The following is a 20760-nucleotide window of genomic DNA, read 5'->3' on the forward strand; positions in this document are numbered from 1 at the left end:
TCGATTCCCGCCTTGCGCGCGTCTGACAACAAACGGTTAGGCAGCTCTATAGACCCTTCATAGAGGGCCTCCCTCCGCGGGTAGCTTGCGACGGTGGCATTCTGGGAGTTGTAGTCCCTGCACTCTGCTGTTCCTTGCGCGGTACTGGAGGAGGATAACGAGCTGGACTACAATTCCCAGGGGTCTAAGCGAGCCACAGATGACTGTCCCACCTGGACAGCCAGCTCTAGCGGCGGGAGAGCTCTGCGGCTAGAGGGATGTGGGGGGGCTGCCTATAGTCGCCGCGGCCCGCGGCATTTTGGGGCCCTTTTTTTGTGTGTGGCCCGCAGGCTCCCCCCCCAACTCCGCCCAGCGTCGTGACGTTTGACACAAACCCCGCCCAGCGTCATGACGATAGGCCCCCGAATTCCGTCCCTCGCTTTTTTGGGGGCGGTGTTGGTGGTTTTTCAAGCCAATCAGGCTTTTGGGGGGGGCGGGTCTCCATGCAACTCTCGGCCGGGCCTGGGGGCTTCGTTACGACTGCAGCCATCCTGCCTCTGTTTCTAGGGGGAACTTGGGGGGGGGCTTAACCCTGCCGCCCTCACCGTAGCCAGGGGGCTTAACCTGGCCGCACGCCCTCTGCTCCTGGGGGAGTGGGGGGACTTGAGTGGCTGGGACTTGCCCCCCTGTTTCTTGGGGTGCAACCCGACGGGCTCAGCCCTGCCCCAGCCCCGCAGCTGCTAGGCAGGAACGACTGGTGGGGTCCCCCTCGCTCTGGTTTCCTGCAGCCTCCCCCATTCCCTCTCTTTCTTTCCCTTGTGATTGACACCGCAGAAGGAGCTGGCGATGGACGTATTCGGGGACTTGCGGCGAATGAACAAACGCCAGGTAAAGGCATGTGTCTGCAGATGTGGTGTTTTCTGATGTGCTTGGGCCGTGTTGCATGCTCCTGGTTTCGTGGCCAGTTAAGGCTGCGGTTTGCATGCAACGCGTTATTAGCACCTAACCCTGCTGTGTATGTAGCATCTGTTGTTCAGTTGCATGTGTGTAGTGATGTCTGCATGTTGGGCCGCTCAGTCTTTTGTGTTGCGCTGCGTTCAGCCTAGAGGTCTAGCGTTGTGAGTGTGCAGTTCATGCTTGTGTTTTGTAGCTAGCGTACCACGGAGTGTCAGACCGAGTTGTTTTGTGGGTATCTCGGATATGGTTATTACATGTGTAGGATTCTCAGATTTTCACCCTAAAAATATAAACCCTGGAATATCTGTCCTAAGCAATAACCTTTGTTTGAGGACTGGGAGGGTTGCACCTCAAGTTTTTTGGCCACTGGTGGAAGGAAAGAGTGCCTATGCCTCCTCTTTTACAGAGTTACTCACCTCTATCTCCTTCCCTTGCCACTCAGGAGTGAGCAAGTTTGAGACAAAGTTAATGGGCTCATCAGGGCCTTTGTGGATGGGGACGGTAAAGTGGCAAATGTGGCAATCTCGTTATTAATATGGAGTAGTCTTCATGTCACATGTGCCCATGGCCAACTTGTAGTCGATATTACTGGTTCAATTATTTAGGTATTGAGAAGCTGTGGAGGAGAGTACCAAAAATCTGGCCAAAGCCCTGTTTTCTTGTAAAACTGCCTAAGGCATTGGAACAGGCCCCAAAAACTAGGACATCCTTGGTTTTCAGCTATACAGTCGTCTTACACATGTAGCATAACTAGATGCCCAAGTTCTCAACCAGCCAATCTACTTTGTGCTTGTTATGTGGCAAATTGACAATGTGTCCTATCTTTTGATGTTTCCTTCCTGGTTGTTCTACTTTGTGAAAGTCCATCATGCTGCTATTCTTGTTACTAATACGGGATCCCTGCACATATTTACTGTGGTGAAACAGCTAATACACATGAACATCAGTGCTTTTTCTAGTATATACCTCAAAGTTCAGCTTTGTTTTTGTAGCTTCCTGTCAAAATTTTCAGGTTTTTTTACTCTGAGTTCCGTGCCTATTCTTAGACCACTCTGTCTCTTGTAGTAAGCCAAAAGATATGGAGAGGTGCTCCTGGTCACTGCTGGTCTCTAATTGGAGTATCCCTAAGTAAAAATTGCTCTGTGAGGTATCCCCCCTCCACCCTCCCAAAAAATAAAGTATCCTACCAAGGCTACCAAATCAGGCTTTTTGGGGGGACGACAAGATTAAACCTAAATGTCTGCAACATTTTGCAAATGTGAGTTTCACACATGAGGATAGCAGAGAATGATCTACACAACTCCCAAATATTCTTGCTGAACAAAAGTACCACTTGCTTACAGTACAGTGGCTCTGAATGCTGATAGGTTCACAATAAAGGGCCTAGTTTCTTGTGTATGTGTGCAAAAAGCTCTCATGAACAGTAATAGGAGTGATAAGTGCAACCAAGGAGAGAATTAGCACTTTCCTAAAGAGCATATCTTTCTCTTTTCTGTTTCTCCACATTACAAAACCACCTCATGGTTTGTCAGTGGAAGTGTTGACAAGAGAGATCCAGGAATGGAGTGGTAAACAGAGGTGTTGTAAGCCACAACTGAAGTGCATTGGCACAGATATGGGGAAACTTAAGCCTGATCCCACATTGTGATCTGCATAGGTGGGCAGCTGTACTTTACTCCTGGGGGAATTCTGCGCCTCTGCACACTATCAGGATTCATGTCCTGCAGAATATTTTCTCTGCAGAAAATACATTCTGCCTGAGAGGTGCTGCAGTTACACCTTTTGCCCACCAGGGGTTGCTGGGATATCCAGAACAAAGGGGCAGCTGCTGCCAGGCAGGAGCATCCAGCCGCGAAGAGGGGATAGAGAGGAGGCTATCACAGTGCCCTGTCCATGGGACCTGGTGAGGAGGCACAGGATATGGGGGGGGATGGACAGCATGGGGAACATGGGACTGCTGGGAGCTCACACAGACTGAATTCAGAAGGGTTAGTGGGGAGGACAAACGGGTGGGGGTGCAGGGCTACATAGGGTTTGGGGGGTGGCTGAGTGAGGGTACAGGGACACATAGGGGTGGGGGTACAGGAACACATGGGGACAGGGGCAGATGTGCCTGACTGAATGAGAGAGGCTAGGGGTCAGCCAGGGTCTGTATGGGGGAGGCTCCCCAACTCCCTAACAATTCTCTCCCCGGAAAAAAAAAACCCCCAACCTGTTCCATACTTCTCCCACCCATACCCAACAGCCCCCTGGTTCACTCCCAGGCTTCTTCCCAGCAATTACTTCCAGCTTCCTTAGCTCCGCCGTTATCCCTGACTCTCCCAAGTCTTTGCACTGCTTCTGAGTGGTGTGGAAAACATGTTTTTGTACTGTAGTTTAAATGAATTATTACTCAGAATTCTGTATTCATATGCCTAGTAAAGAATCTATTTGTCAAAAAACATTTCTTGAATCTTTTATGTTGTCTGTATTGTTACAGCCATATTTGTTGACAGGTGTATTGAAATAAATTACCAAAATAATTGAAACTGGCCTGACTATATTGTGTTATTTTGACAAAATATGCAGAATTTTAAAATATTGTGTGCAGAATTTCTAATTTTTTGGTCCAGATTTCCCCCAGGAGAAGTACTTGCGTAGAGCCCCATTGACCTCACTGGGGCTCTGTATGGCTTCAGAAGTCCACCCGTGCAGGTCACAGTGCAGAACTGAGGCTTTAATCACAAGGTCTGAGATTGTGTTGCAGTGCAGTATAGTGCAGCACAAAATTTGCAGCCATAGGCAAGGTAGGGGTTAAAATGGTTTTAAGCCACCATCTTGCCCTCCTGATCCTTTATTGTCCCTGGTGTTGTCTGAGTTACAGGAGCCTCTCCAGGCTGCTCTAAGGACCACTTTGCTGCTCAAATTTCCACTGTGCTGCAGGCCCTTCTCTGACATGCCCTCATCCCTGCCCACCACATGCCCCCCTACTCCAGAGCTTGCAAGGGGTCCTCAGGAAGCTACATTGCTGCTGTCTACCACCTTGCCTGTGCCCGGGGAATCCTCCCCCAGTTGGTTATGGGTTTTTTTAGGGCTCCTTTATGCTGCTCTGGCCTTTTCATGTGGCATAAAGAGACCAGAGTAGGGGTGAGGATGTCATCCGGGGTGCAATCCTGGCTCCATGGAAGTCAGCGGTGAAATTCCGATTGACTTCAATGGGGCCAAGGTTTCACCCTAATCTACTTTAGTATGCTTGTGTCAAGACCATTGTACTACTATCATGACTGTTAATGCACAACATTTTTTTTAAAGAAAAGCATACCAGCTTTGTTTTCTGGTTTCAGAGGTGTTCCAAATACCATATGTATTTACGTTGTGTACCTAAAACATCCATGTTTCATACATCACATAGTTTTGTTTTGCAAAATAAAATAGATTAAGCGTTGGTTAAATTTTCATAGTGTCCAGGTGTGACTCTGGTGAAGGAAATCCACATTAAAATAGTGAGGTTAATGAAAACCTGTTTGTAGCAGGGATTTCTGCTTTTGTACCTCTAGTCTGTACTTGTTAACTGGACAATTTTATTTTTTGGGGGGGGGCTTGGTTTGTTTGTGTCTTTGCAGCTATATTACCAAGTATTAAATTTTGCCATGATTGTGTCTTCTGCGCTTATGATATGGAAAGGTCTGATTGTCATCACGGGAAGTGAAAGCCCTATTGTTGTGGTACTCAGGTATGTCTGTTTAAATCACTACTTGTTTTGTTATAACAATAGAACCTAACTTTTTTTCTGGTGCAAATATACCTCAAATTATTTGTTATTTAATAGTAAAATATTATTACACGGGTAAATAAACACCCAGATCAACATTTTCAAACTGGGGTGCCTAAAGTTAGGCTTCTCAATCCATATTTGGGTATCTAAATAAAACATGGCCTGATTTTTAGGGCTGCCAGGTGCTTGCAGTCTGTGACAGCTCTGGGTGCTTGGCACTTTTGAAAGTCCAGATGTTTTCGTTATATGCCTGAATATGGAAAAGGTGCCTAACTTTATTATTATATTCCCAGAATGCCTAGGAAGCCTAGTCATGGAGCAGAACCCCAATGTAGGGACCAGGTGTGAAAATGTTAGTTCCAGTAGAGAATTGCCTTCTGAAGCTAATTAAATTATGGCATATTTTGCCTGCTGAAAAGATCTTTAAAGATAATATATATTAGCTATAAATATTCAGAGTTATCAACTGCCTCTCTACATTTTTCACCATCAAAATGGCATCTTTCTCACTCAGATTTTTTATGATCACATTATATTGATATTAGAGTGGGCAGTAATTGTGGCAAAACTCCTTTTCTGGACAACTATTTATAAATGTCTGCGCTCCTTCCACCTCTTTCAGTAATGACTACATTTAATGTAATACTTCATTGTATAAGGGCCCCATCCTGCAAACCTATTAGGTTTGGTCAAATGTGTAAAGTTAAGCACACAAGGATTGTGCCCTACGAAATTGCATCAATAAGGATAATATGTAATAGAAGAATTAGGGAATATTTTAGGCTTTAGGTACAACCAAAGTTCTGTGTTAGCTTTTAGCAAATCCTTAAATAACACTTTTTGTATATCTGTTTTAAGATCCATTTTAGGTTAAGCTATTTTGCAAGTTTACTGAAGAAATTTGTTTTCTCCGTGATCAGATCCTGTACAACTTTATTGTACATAAATATCTTCTTAGCTTTTGACCAACCGACATGGTGATCTTGTTTCCATGAGCAGTGGAACAATACAGCTGTAAAGCACCATATTAATTTATGAACCATGTAAATATATGTTGGAATCCTTCATTGCTTCTGGGGTGCCCACTCAAAACATTCGAGAAGTGACCCTGCTTTTGTAGCACTGCAGTCAAAACAAACTAATCTCAAATTTTAAAACAAAATGTTTTAATTTCAAGACAGTGTAAATTTTGGAGTTGCACTGGCAAATGTATGTTTCTACATTGTTCAAGAGATTGGAAATGTGATCTGTAGCCTTTATCTCCTGTAGGTTGCTGCCACTGAGTCAAAAACTGTGTCTGGCTTTGAAAAATGGCTGTAAACTTTTCTGATGTGTAATTATGCAATTGAAGATTAATAATCAGATATTCTGCTTCCATAAGCATGAGACTTACCTGCATGAATTATCCCTTTCTATGTACAGCTTTGCTTCATAACATATTATGGTATTTTTTTGGCCCATCATTGAAACGTAAGGTATTGGCCACTGCTTTGCTGGTGGCTCGTTAACCAGATTTGATGGACCAAAAGTCTGATCCACCATGGTAAAACCTTTGTTCTTCATTATAGCAGACAGTACTAAATATTTTTCCATAGAACCTATTTAATGAAATCAATCTGTTAGCTTGTTCTTGGAGACTGGGGTTTCATTTTTCACAGGATCAGTCACTTGGATCTTTCAGAGGCAGGTCACATTTAAATAGGTTTTTATAGTTTTTAAAAGTAGTGTTGTTAATGAAAGGGCAAAACTCAGGCATCAATTAAAATCACAGATTTGTGTATAGGTATTAAATACTGTTTTTACTTTTCTTTTTAGTTCATCTTGCATACATCATTATACCTCCAGTATAACCTTTCTCTGTTTGTTTGTAGTGGCAGCATGGAACCAGCATTTCATAGAGGAGACCTGTTATTCTTAACAAATTTCCAAGAAGACCCTATTAGAGCTGGTGAAATAGTTGTTTTTAAAGTTGAAGGCAGAGATATTCCAATAGTTCACAGAGTAATCAAAATCCATGAAAAGTAATTAAACTTTTTTTTAATTATTTTTAAGTATGCTTTTGCTTTGCTGTGTTTTCAGCTATGTTCTAATTTAATACTGTCTCCTGAAAATGGCAAATATGGTACACTGGAAGAGAAACCTTTATTTCCAGTATTTAAAGAAACATTTTTCGCTCTAATCCTGCAATAGGCTCCTTTCAGGCAGACCCCTGTACCTGAGTGAAGCTCCACTGACTTCAGTGTAGGTACATGTACACACCCAAAGACTATTCTGATAACAAAAACCCTGATCCTTGAAGTCCTGGGTCTCTGTGTGGGGCTAGGGGCCCACCTGCATAGTGTTTGTTGCAGAATTGTGGCTTTTGTTACTAGGAGAGTGACTTTTACCGCATGAGCCTTCAGAAGTCTTAATCTTCCAAAACAGTAGTGAAGGCAGCAGTATAAAGAATTCATTTACAATTCTGTCAAATCCATCCCCATCAATAAATGGAGTTTGTCAGAATACAGATTTGACCCAAAATGAATGAAGAAAGTTTTATTCTTTCTTCTTATTGTACAATAGACAATCCCAAAGATGATTCATTATTAAAAAAAATAATAGAGCTACTGATAGATGGATGTTGTTTTACCTTTAAATGTTATCTGACACATTTAAAGGGAATAACTGAAGAGTGATGTGTTTAAAAAAAAAAAAAAAAAGCAGACACCCATATCCTTGTATATGATGGACAACTTCTTCCAAAAAGAATGTAAGTGGTTTATGTCATAACTCCATAACAGCAGAAATCTTCCACTGATGCTGCAGGTGTTGATCCAGTTGTCCGTCTGTGAGTTGATACAAGGTGAACTAAAGATGTTGGTGGTCCCCCACATCATATCTATTTAACTTATGATTCCAGTTGAAAGGTCCATTCTTTAGCCTTTTTTAATAGATATTCATATATCCAAGTACCTTCTTTAATTTGAATAACTGCCTAAAATTCAGCGTGACCTTCTGGAAGGCACATGGTAGTGGGAAGAATAAGAGAAGGTTTTCTGTAAGGCAAAACAAGCCACAGCACCATCACCTTTATCTTGCCCCCTTTCCAGATGTGGGTGATGCTAGCTGGAAAGGGAGTGGGGCAATGGAGGCACTGATTCCACACATCCCTAAGCACAATTAGGCTATGTCTACACTACGGACCTTACAGTGGCACAGCTGTACTGCTACAGCTGTGCCACTGTAAGGTCTCCTGTGTAGCCACTCTATGCTGGCAGGAGAGAGCTCTCCAGCTGGCATAATTAAACCACTCCTATCGAGCGGCCATAGCTATGTGGGCAGGAGAGCATCTCCCACCCACATAGCGTTTTCCACACTGGTGCTTTTGTCAGTGAAATTTCTGTCTGTCGAGGGTGTGGTTTTTTTCATACTTCTGACTGACAAAGTTTTACCAACAAAAGTACTAGTGTAGACCTAGCCTAAGACAGCAAGATTTCTGTGGAAGTATGAAAGCTGTGCAGCATGCCTGGCTGCTGCAGGGCAGCTGATGTTGCCTGTACCTGTAAGGGTAACTTTTCCCTAGGTCTAAGGAGCTGCAAACTGACTGCTTAATCCACTGCCTCAAAGTGGAGCAGGGCTCGAGTGCCAACATGCCTTGTGCTTCTGACAAAAATCGAAAGGCTTTCTCCTTGTCTCACATGTGGGAGGATTTGTGCCTGTATGACGGAGGTGACAGTCAGTTTGGTAGGATTGGTTTCAGAGTAGCAGCCGTGTTAGTCTGTATCCGCAAAAATAACAGGAGTACTTGTGGCACCTTAGAGACTAACAAATTTATTAGAGCATAAGCTTTCGTGGGCTACAACCCACTTCTTCGGATGCATATATATGCATCCGAAGAAGTGGGTTGTAGCCCACGAAAGCTTATGCTCTAATAAATTTGTTAGTCTCTAAGGTGCCACAAGTACTCCTGTTATTTTTTTGGTAGGATTGTGCTTTGAGGTTGGCAGCACATCTTCCCTAGAAGAGGTTTTAATGACTGGGAGGAAGGAATGCACAGGCAGAGATTGAGGTTTACCCCCTTTATGCTAAGGTTGATCTGTGTTTCTCAGTGCAACCAGGTGGCTTTCAGCTCGTAGTTTGGTGCTGGGACAGGTCAGATTTCAATTCTCCAGAGAAGAGGTTGAAAGAATTAGGCTTGTTAGTCTAGAAAAGAGAGAGCTGAAGGGGGCCTGATAGGTCTTCAAATATGTAAAAGGTTGTTATAAAGAGGATGGTAAATTGTTCTCCATGGCCACTGAAGATGGGTCAAGAAGGAATCTGCTTAGTTTGCAGCAAGGGAAATTTAGGTTAGATATTAGGAAAAGCTTTTTATAAGCTTTTGTTTAGGTTAAGCTCTGGCATAGGTTACCTGCCGAGGTTCTGAAATACCCATCATTGGAAATTTTAAGAACAGGTTGGACAAACACCTGTCAGAGGTGTTCTAGGTTTAATTGGTCCTCCCTCGTTGCAGGGGGCTGGACTAGATGACCTCTTACGATCTTTTCCAGTCCTACATTTCTACGATTCTGTGGTAGTTTTCTGGAAGACCACAGAGTTCACCAGATAAAGCAGTATATTTTCTTTTATTTTCAGTCTTAATATCTCTATAAATCCATGTAGAAGCAGGTTGAGCAATTACATGCCATTGTGAATGTTGTAAAGTTAATAATTTTACATTTGCTTTAATCCTGATCCAAAGTGCTTTATATACACTTCAACTATACATGATATCACTTCACCCACTGCTGAAATGAAGCCATCTCTAGGGTGAAACATGGCAGCTGTTTAACAGCAGACAGCAAATATGCAACATTCAGGACAAAGCAAAACATATCTTTTCCATTTGAAACTACAGGTAACATTTAGATAGGCAGAATATAATGATCCACAATAGAATTTTGCCAAGTCACTGGGCTTAAGACTCCTGCTCTTACAAAAAGAATCAGGGGCTTTTTGATGCCCACGAGTGGTCAGGACTTCAGTTTTGTGTCTTGTTTGAAAGTTGGTATCCGTAGCACTATGGTCCTCCGTAATACCGTGCTTGGCATTGATTCAGTTCTATCTGGGAGGGAAGAGTGCCACCTACTGAATCACCAATATAACTTCTGTAGCACATGGGTGTTCCTTAATGGTCTTATATCTGAGTAGTGTCTCCATGAAAAACAGTGAAAGCCCTTTGTAGCTCGATAGTGCTTCATATGATTTTTTTAAACAAAACATAATTGCAATATACCAGTCTTTTATCATTTGCAAAATGATACAGATCTAACGTAACTGTGATTCAGCTGGGATGCAAATAATTGTACCACTTAACTTACAAATAAGTTAATAATTGTACTTAACTATTAACTTTTATGTGGCTCTGTGTTTCCAGTGCAGTCTTGCTATTTTATTAACCGTGTTTTGATTTTTATGTAGCTGTACCGTTTCTCCAGATTTAAAAGCACATCAATATTTCTTTTAATCAAAAAAGGAATATGATAGAGCCATTTTATCTTTGAAATAGCATATAATATCTATGTTAATCATAGTGGTGAGTTGAACAAGAGCATGGAAGTTAAAGATGGAAATTACCTAGTGCATTAGTCTGTCAAGCCCATGCTGCTACCAAGAGGCAGGATACAAGGTCTGACCCTTCCTTCAATGGAACACATGATTAAACTTTTGTTAACTTCATTGGGAGTAAGATCAGTCCTCTAATCCCCTGATAGACAATATATCTGATACTTCACTGGATGTTGTTGCATTCTTTTTCCTTCTCAGAGACACCCCCCCTCCCGACCTTTTCAAAATCAATAGTGCATTTTTCTTGATAGGGCCACTTTCAGTATTTTAGAACTATATACTTTACTGTAAATATGTTCGGCTTTACATGCATATAACTGCTGTTGATGCTAATAGAAGTTACATAGAATCATAGAAGACTAGGGTTGGAAGAGACCTCAGGAGGTCATCTAGTCCAACCTCCTGCTCAAAGCAGGACCAAGCCCAACTAAATCATCCCAGCCAGGATTTTGTTAGTTCGGGCCTTAAAAACCTCTAAGGATGAAGATTCCACCACCTCCCTAGGTAACCTATTCAAGTGCTTCACCATCTTCCTAGTGAAATAGTTTTTCCTAATATCCAACCTAGACCTCCCCCACTGCAACTTGAGACCATTGCTCCTTGTTCTGTCATCTGCCACCACTGAGAGCAGCCTAGCTTCATCTTCTTTGGAACCCCCCTTCAGGTAGTTGAAGGCTTCTATCAAATACCTACTTGTATCTGGTGGAAAACATCTCTCTAATGTTGAATGGTTGATGTAAAAACTTCGTTATATCTACTAAATCTGTCAGTGAAAACCATAAATGCCTTGATGATACTTATTAAACAAGTAGGACTGGGTGTACAGATTGGTATCTAATCTTATAGTATTTTACTTTTCATCTTCAATGTGCTTTGCAAATATTAATTAATGAGGTTGTAAATGAAGTGGAAATTAATTCGTCACCCTGTTGCCTTCCAGAGAAAATGGAAACATCAAATTTCTGACTAAGGGTGATAATAATGAAGTTGATGATAGAGGCTTGTACAAAGAAGGACAGAACTGGCTAGAAAAGAAGGATGTTGTTGGAAGAGCGAGAGGGTAAGCAGTACTTTTCTATGTCTTTCCTACCTCAGTAATACAGAAAGTACATGCTAGAAAGTATTTTGAGTTCTAGGTTGGGGTCAGTGTTGGTAGAAGCACAGGGATTAATACTATATCAAATCCTCTGATCATAAAAAGACAGACCCACCTCGAGAATCAGTTCTCTTTCAGGTGAATCACATTAGCTCTTTGTCAGAATACTAACTGCCTGAGAACTTCTCTAAAGACCCCCAAAATATTCAGTCAAAAATATGCAGTGGTGCGGAGTGTTAAGATCTATGGTTATTTCACTATTCTTATTTGGAATCTTGCTTAAAGCTACATAAGGACCTCACCTAAAGTCCACTGAAGTCAATGGGAGATCTTCCATTGAGTTCAGTGGACTTCGGATCAGTTACTAAGTGTCTGCCAGACCAAGAGTCCTGGCTGTGTTTTGGGCCATCAAGAAAACTCTTGGTGGAAGTAGAGTTCTCATGTCAAATGTCACCCACTCTCCTGAATTGATTTGCCTTATTCAGAACAGCCAGAAATTGGCTTGCCATTGCCATAGAGTTGTTTTTTACCCTGGCGTTATAGATAATGCCTCTTTTTGAGGAAATCCTTTGGTATTGCTGGAGGTTTTCAGTCATTATCTCAGCATTCAAAATCAACTGTTTTTAAGCCCTAATATGAAAAATGAACTACTAGAACTTAAGTTACATCACTCACCAATGGTAGACTATGTTGCTTTTGCAGCTGTATAAGAAGGTGGGCGTGTAAACCTTGTCAATCTTATTTTCTTTTTTTGACTACCTTACCAAGTTTTAAGTAATATGCAGAAGGATGAAGCCTTTATTTGTTTGAGAGAGAGAGGTCCACGTTACACTTTCTTAGGTTGTATTTCAAATACATGCTCTTTGGAGCAATACTAAATAAAAGCTCTTGCTGTATGGAACATAGATTTTTCAATTAAATGTCTAGCTCTAACATGTATATTTTGGAAAATATTTAGGTATCTCTAACTGTGAAATTATTTCACATTTGTCTGCTTTAACTTTTGTCAATTAGCTTTTTGCCTTATGTTGGGATGGTTACCATAATAATGAATGACTACCCAAAATTTAAGGTAAGAACATTATTTTGAACATTAACTTGTTAGGGCTTGTAATTTGGTATTTACATGATAAAGGAGCAATTTCTACACCTAAGTGAAATACGTAGTTAACTGATAATAGATTTGTATATATGGATTTGGTTACCACAGGGAAAATTAGCCATATGTCATATTTTCATGTAGACTTTTTGTTTTCAGTCAATTAAGTAACATTTAATCAATTAGCCTGTCAGCTCACATTTATGTGTAATTAAGCATGCAATTACAATGCATATTTAGTGTTCTGATCTAAGATTTGAATGTATAATTCTGATAATTATAGAAATAAGAATAAACTATTCATCAGCTGAAGCTCTTTTTCATGTGCCAATAGCATCTCAAATATGTCTAATTCTTACAGTTGTAAGCCAATCCAAGAGTTGTTAACACTGAACAGAGACTTACTCTGAAATAGCGTCTAACTGTTTCCAATCTTTTAGAAGGCAGGACTGCAATAATTCTTTGTGTGTTTTCTTCACAGTATGCTCTTTTGGCAGTAATGGGAGCATATGTATTACTGAAACGTGAATCCTAAAACAAGAGGAAAACGGCCTTGCCCAAGATTGAAGTTAAAACTATTGGAAAAACTAATATATTTCAAATGTTCCAATTTCTTTATCAGGTTACGCAAAACCGTGCAAACTTATTTTTGTTTCGTCCAAATAAATTGAGTAATGAGTAAACTTGTTGGCTGTTTAATTATATAATTTAAATGTACTTATTTTATATGATCTTAAGCAGTTACTTATAAACTGAGGAGACTGGCTAACTTAACGGTAAAACTGGCCGATTAAGGAACTCGGTGGTAAAAATTCTTTTGTCCGAATTTATCCAAATTATAGGCTTTATTTACAGAACTTAACTAAAAACAATGGTTAAATGTCTAATCTAGCAACTTAATATAGTTGTGTCCTGAGCAGTATTGAAGAGGGAAAAGATTTTACTTTGTGACCTCTTTGCTAGCAATTCTTGACATTCCTGGTTTATGGGAGGAAAAGTGTAGTTGTGTAAGTAAAGGACTGAAAGCCAGGAGCTTATGAGTCTATTCCTGGCTTTAAAATGGACTCTCATTGTGGTCTTGAACAAGACACTTTTATGGTCTGATTTTCAGAGGTACTGAATATCCATCTATCTGAAAATCAGGCCATTAATCTCTCTGCTCCAATGTTCCTATTTGTAAAATGGAGCTAATACTTTCAAGCCTCACAAGGGCCTTTTGAGGATTTATTAATATTTGTAAATTGCTAAATGAAAAGCACTGTAGGTACTTGGGTAATACTACTAATAAATACAGTACCAAGAGAGAGATTACATATTCCTGTCCTAGTGTATTGTTCTCTTCCTATCATGTTATATCATAAGAATATTACAAAAAGATCAATGTGCCACTCTAACATTTCCTCTAATACCTGTCTTGTAATGTGAAACTTCTGGGTTTTTCTTTCCTTGCTTGATAATGTTGATGTTGTATCTTCAATAAACCAGCGATTATTAAACTGCAGAAAGAAGGCCAGGGAAATAAAAAACAGCATGAGGTTGTCACCCTGCCCCCACCAGGAGTTTTACTTTTGCTTTAATCCCTTGCCTCTACAAAAGTACGCTATTACTACAATAATGGCCCTCCTTCTGTTAAAATCAGCAGTGCTAAAAAGCAGCCTACAACTGAATACTTCTAAGTAGCATTATTTATTTTGTGCCCCTTAAACCATTGAGCTGTTTTCCCAACAAATTGAATGAAAAAATACAGCTTTCCTATTGTGACCACTGTGTAGAAATAAAATTGCATATAATAAATGGCACATCAGAATAATTTAGATATTTTTAATGCAATCTTCCTAAAGGGGTGCCTTCAAAGTTAGGAGAACTCGGTGTTTGAGGGCAGCAAATAGTGTGGTTATTGAGGAGTTTCATTTTTCAGTTTATTGCTGACACTTGGGATTTATTCGCCCCTCCATACACTTATGTAATTGCCTTCAGTGCTAAGTTCTGGTTTTCTGAGTTGAGTTTTGGATATAGGGGAGTTTTGTCGTTGTTTGGGTTAACAGGGAATGGCAAGTGGGTCCATGTAGGGACATTGCAAGATGGATGAACTGGATTGGAAAGGGAGGTGGGGTATAATGGTTTTGAAGATATCCATTAGCTGACACTCCATAAGGGAATTTTTAATTCTTGGGTTTGGTAGCAGGTGCCTCATTTTAAGCTTTTTAAACAAATACTTCATTGAGAAGTACTGAAATAGCTTAGATGGAATGGGAGAGTCAAGGTGGGTGAGGCTATATTTTTTTTTTTTATTGGACCAACTGAAGCTGGAGAAAGAGACAAGCTTTGAGCTACACAGAGCTCTTCAAATCATCTTCAACTGGAATAGAACATTTTGTGATATTTCAGGGAGTGTCACCATCTAATATGTGCATATTACTGATATTTTGCTGGTTGATGCTGCATGTCCAATTTTCCACACTGCTTTCATTTGAGTACTTGGTGATCCATTAACTGCACCCAGTTTCCAGTGCAGCAGTTGGTGTACCATATATGCTAACCCGTACTGCTATGGAAGGGGTAAAATGTATAATTCTGCTTGTATATAGACCACCAAGTTTTAGGGATGATTTAACAGGTAAATTATCTGAACTGCTGTGAGCACTTCTGTTGGAATCCACACAAATTGTTGAAAAATCCCCCAGGTCTATATGCATGTGGATGTGAGCTTGAATGAACCGCATGTGTCTCACTGGAAGTGATGGACTCTGAACTGTACTCTGAAGGTCAAGGAGGATCCCCCATAAAACTGGCCATTTGCTTGACCTTGCCTTTGTATCTGGTTTGGATATTTTAGATTCTTGGGTCATCCTTTTGAATAGGCCTATCATCTTCTCACTGTGTTTCAATGCAGGGGATTTCCCACTGCTATATCAGCACCAGAGTTAATCTATTTCAATATAGACTCCAACATTAATAAATCCTATTGCACCTTGTGGTTTCTTTTACTGATGCTGAGGGCTGATCTACACTACCGCAGTAAGTTGACCTAAGTTACGCTACTTCAGTTACGTAAATAACGTATATAGCTCAGGTCGACTTACCACAGTGTCTGCACTGTGCTGTGTCGACAGGAGATGCTCTCCTGCCAACTTACCATACTCTTCTCAAGGAGCTGGAGTACTAGACTCTGCAATCAACTTAGTGGGTCTTCACTACACCCACTAAATTGACATTGCTGCATCAATCGCAGCAGTACCGCTCTACCAGTAAGTGTAGACATGGCATTAGGCCAGGTTGGCCCCTTTAGGTGGTGTACAGTCCTGTTTAATCCAGACTGCCTCATGCTATTAGGTAGGTTTATAATTTTGTTGGTTAACCACACTGGCATGTGGCTGGTGTGCTCAGACCTATTGTATAGATTATTAATGAGCTGTCTGCCCTGGTTGCTTTAGACTGTTTCTAATGTGGATGCCCATAATCTGGTTTACTTCAGGCCAGCCACCTGCATTTCCTATCCTTACCCATCTTGGCTGCTTAAAGCAAGTGGTATGGCATAAGTGTCACTATTGATAGGCATTATAAATGCCTCACATAGGGAGGAGAGGATGCTCCTATCCTTAATCATAGAGAAGTGCCAGCCTCTATGCCTCATGGCAACTACTGTCCAGTTGATTGAGAAAGCTGCAGCTATTCTATTGTTACCTTGCAGTGCCATTTGTTTTTATCCGCTATTGTTTCTTGTTGAGGCAGGGGCCATCTTTCCAATATGCCTATACAGCACATGAAACAACAGGACTGGGACCTGTAAGCCCTACCCCAATACAAATAATTGATCTTCAGTTCCAGGTCCGTCTGGACACTGACACCTTGGGTAGATTTTAGTTTGGGTTCCAGGTTGTAAGTTGGAGTGAAGTTTGACACAGTAATGTATGAATGTTATGAAGCTACTGGATTTCTATATTAAGGAGGGAGGCAGAACTAAGGTGGATTAATAATAGAGCTGGTTAGAATTTTTTAAATGAAAAATGGCTTTTCAAAAGATACAAAAATACTCATTTTGTTTCCTTCAATCTATCCAATTCTAATAAAAAATATTTCAGTTTGAATAGAAATCCTTTTTTCATTTCCCCCCATCCCCCCCACTGAAAAAGTTGGTAGGGGTAACCCAAAAAAATCAAATCAAAACAATTTTTCATTTTGATTTGTTTCCTCAAAAATATCAGTGAAACCATTTTGTTCAGTTTTTCACAGGAAATACAGTACGTTCTTTTTTTTATATATATATTAGTCCTAAAACTGGTAACTGATGGCCTTCTGTGGAGAACAAAAAGCAAGGAAAATATTTGCACACAAACTGCAACCACATCTAGCGGTTATAATTTGATCAAAATCAATATAATGTTTATCTTAAAGACCCTATGCTACACCTTCATCAAGATCAATTTAGTACTGTGTGTTTACGTTTTATATTATCTCTGGATATGTGCTCCAGTTGTATTCACAAAATCACACTTGTTAATACTGAGTGACTTATCAGGGCAAGTAAAATAGGTCAAAATCTCATAAATGGGAAAATGAGGCATTACCAGATTTGATCACATTTATAGACAGACCTCAAAATGTGACATTTTGAAAGCTTTAGGCCTGATGATGCAGCCCCATACATAAATTTTCTATAGAAGTCTGTCTTGTTTGAATAAGGACTGCACCCTAAAGTCCTACATTTTTAGTCATCCCTTAAAAGTAAAGTGCAAGGTTAACAATGAACTTGTTCCCTTTTGATTGTTGTTGCTGTTTCATTCTGATGTATAAAGAAGTTTGAAAGATTTTTTTTTGGTTTGTTTGTTTTTTGTTTTTCTCCACACATTAGAAATTCAGGTCTTGTGTGCACTTGTTTTTCTACCAGGGAACGGCATAGAAGATTTCAATTCTTACTTAGATTTTCTGCATCCCCAGAATGTTGACTTGGTAACAGAGGTAAATTAAATATGTTAGCTAGTTTTCATGGCAAAATAATCTTGAAACTCACATTAGGGGAATGTTTTCTTGCTGCTGTGATTAAATCACTGTATATTATAATTTAATGTCTACTTAATATCATTTAATACTTGCAGTAGAGAGGGTACTCTTTGCTATTGAGAATACTTGGTGACTGAATGTTAGAGGTTTTTCCCTGCTAGCAGTAAGTCCTATTTATCACATTTACTTTGAAAATATTAAATTTTGTGTTTTGTTAGTAATTAGTAGATGTTATAGCAATTACTTACGAGCCATAGTCTGAAAATTGTTGCTTTTGGGAAGATTTTGTCCCTTGTACTATAGACTTAAAGAAGAGGGGGAAATATAGCAGCAAGTAGCAGGATGGAAAATCCTTTCCTGGACTGAGAGCTGTCAGAGCAGGGTTCTAATATGGCCTGATAGTGCCATAAACTGTATTTAGACACTGAGGCCAGGTCTACACTATACTGTTTTCACACCCGTGGGTGACGCTGTTATACTGAAGTAAATGAACAGCCCGAGCAATGTTGTTATACCAACCTTAGTCCTCTGTGTAGACAGCGCTATGACAGCAGGAGAACTTCTGCTTGACGTAGCTACCACCTCTCATTAGGGTTACCATACGTCCGGATTTCCCCGGACATGTCCGGCTTTTTGGTACTCAAATCCCCATCTGGGGGGATTTTTCAAAAAGCCGAACATGTCCGGGAAAATAGGGAGGCATAAGCCAGGGTCCGCCCAGCCCCAGCACGACCCGCCGGGTCCGCAGCGTAGCCCAGCCGCCCCAGCTATATTGTAGCGAGCTTGGGCGGAGGAAAGGGGGGGGGGCGCAGCTGCAGAAGGCGGCGGAGGGGCCGCTGCTGCCCCCACAGGCCAGGCGGACCACGCGCCTCAGCCGAGCCCGCAGGACCACGGGGAGGCCAGGCCCAGCCAGCAGCTCGGGCTTCCCTCGTGGGCGGGGACCCCCCGGCCACTGGGGGACCCTTCCTGCGGCCCTGTCGCCCCGCGCGGCTCGGAACCCGGCGCCGCTGGAGCTGTTTCCAGCGGGGACAGACAGGCTGGGGAACGTGCTTGGCGGCGGCAGGAAGGAGGCTGCGGGGCGGGGAGTGCGGCGTGTGCCAGGGCTGCAGGGACCCACGCCGCCCCGGCCGAAGCCCCCGCCAGGCAGAGGCTGCCGGGGGAGCAGGGCAGGCGGGGGGCGCAGAGGCTGCAGGGCGAGGAGGAGCAGGGCAGGCAGGGGCATAGAGGCTGCAGGGGCAGGGGGCGCAGAGGCAGGGCAGGTGGGGGGCGCAGCGGCTGCAGGGGTGGGGGGGGTGCAGGGGCTGCAGGGCGAGTGGGGAGCAGGGGTCACAGAGGCTGCAGGGCAAGGGGGGGTGCAGAGGCTGCAGGGCGAGTGTGGAGCAGGGGTCACAGAGGCTGCAGGGGCGGGGGGGTGCAGGGGCTGCAGGGCGAGTGGGGAGCAGGGGTCACAGAGGCTGCAAGGCAAGGGGGGGTGCAGAGGCTGCAGGGCGAGTGTGGAGCAGGGGTCACAGAGGCTGCAGGGCAAGGGGGTGCAGAGGCTGCAGAGGGAGTGGGGAGCAGGGGTCATAGAGGCTGCAGGGCAAGGGGGGGTGCAGAGGCTGCAGGGCGAGTGGGGAGCAGGGAAGCACTTAGCAACCCCCAACCAAAATCAGAGTGGGAGGGAGGAGGGGGAATGCAGGGTGCTCAGAGGAGGGGGCAGAGTTGGGGCCGGGACTTTGGGGAAGGGGTTGGAATGGGGGCAGGGTTGGGGCGGGGCCGGGGGTAGGGAAGGGGCGGAGTTGGGGCAGGGCCAGGGCCCCCGTGGAGTGTCCCCTTTTTTCAGTGTTGAAATATGGTAACCCTAACCTCTCATGGAATTATTAAGCTGACAGGAGAACTCTCTCCCGTTTGCTTTGAGCGTCTTCACCAGAAACACTACAGCAGCGCAGGGTCACTGAGCTATGCCTTCCAAAAAATACCACATATCATGGAGACATTTTATTGCACAGGCAGCCTTGTTGCAAATGGCACTTTCTCTTTTGAGGTGGGGAGGGTTCTTTCATTTCACACCACTTAGCTGTAGCAAGGTGGAGGAACTGTCCCAAGAGTTAATGGCAGGTTCTGAAAATACAGAGTTGGGGGTGAAGGAGAGCAGGATGCAGAGGTGTCTGTTTTTGTGTCTAGCGTGCAAAGCCCAAAGCAGCTTAATTTGCCTTGTGCATAGCTTTGAGCTTGGAAGATGTCCTAGATCCTTTCACAAATTAGATCATTTTAGCTGTATGATAGTGACAGATCTCAAATTGCAGTAAGTGAAGTGTCTCCCTGATCCTTCTGTGTAGATCCAATAGTATGGAGTGTTATTTCCGTGTCAAGTTACTGTTCATCTCAACTACAGTCACCAGTCACAAAGTGTGTGTGGGGGGGGGGAGTAAGGCTAGTTTATAATGTGATGCTCATGATGACTGAGTATGAATGGTAAGATAGTAAAGTGGACTTGTATACATGTTTTGCAGAAAAAGTGTAGCATGTATAGTACAGGTCATTAAAAATAAATCTGCCTTTCTCAAACACTGTCCACAATGTTACACTGATCCTGCAGGGGAACATGCACAGACTGTTTTTGGATAGATTGGGGAAGCCCTCAGTGTTCACCTCTCTCTTCTATCAGGGAGCAGATGTCTTCAGTCCATCTCATCTCTTTCCAAACCATGTTCTTCTTTGAGTGATTGCTCATGTGTATTCCACAATAGGTGTGCGTACTCGCCACATGCATCGGTGTTGGAAGTTTTTCCCCTAGCAGGACCTGTAGGGGAGCGCCTCTAGCGACCCCTGGAGTGGTACCTCCATGGCACGGTATAAGGGGCACTGTGCACTCCCCCCACCCTCAGTTCCTTCTTGCCGCCAGTGAAGGTGCTTTGGAACTGCTCTGCTCCAACTTTGCTGCAGCTTGTCCCCAGAACTCTTGTTCATTCAGTGTGTGAGATCTGTAGTTAGTACTCGATTAGTTTTGTTTAGTTTAGCTAGTACGCCCGGGCCAGGGCATGCCCCGCGCCCCAGGTTTTAAGTCATGTGACACTTGTAGGCACCCAATGCCAGTGAGTGATCCGCACGCGGACTGTTTACATTATTTGGGTGAAACTCATCTCAGCGATCGCTGCAAGATTTGCAAGTCATTTAAACCTTGGACTGAGAGAGAGAGAGAGACATTAGGCTCCGGGCTATCCTCATGGAGTTGGCATTGACCCTGACTCTGGTGCGCCGCTCCGAGTCGGCACCGGGCACCTCGATGTCGGTGTGCGGCGACCCCCCCCC

The 20760-nt window shown here is 42.7% G+C and overlaps 1 protein-coding gene across 1 annotated transcript; it reads left to right on the forward strand.

Moving 5' to 3' along the window:
* The first annotated feature begins 226 nt into the window (after positions 1-226).
* Positions 227-13151, forward strand: SEC11C (SEC11 homolog C, signal peptidase complex subunit). The gene is made up of 6 exons (XM_065406086.1): positions 227-867; positions 4539-4648; positions 6562-6711; positions 11214-11333; positions 12384-12441; positions 12950-13151. The coding sequence occupies exons 1-6, from the start codon at positions 826-828 to the stop codon at positions 13001-13003; spliced, it is 534 nt and encodes a 177-aa protein (XP_065262158.1). The 5' UTR covers positions 227-825; the 3' UTR covers positions 13004-13151.
* Positions 13152-20760: the final 7609 nt, after the last annotated feature.

The sequence above is a fragment of the Emys orbicularis genome, chromosome 6 (assembly GCF_028017835.1).
Source record: "Emys orbicularis isolate rEmyOrb1 chromosome 6, rEmyOrb1.hap1, whole genome shotgun sequence".
Taxonomy (NCBI): domain Eukaryota; kingdom Metazoa; phylum Chordata; order Testudines; family Emydidae; genus Emys; species Emys orbicularis.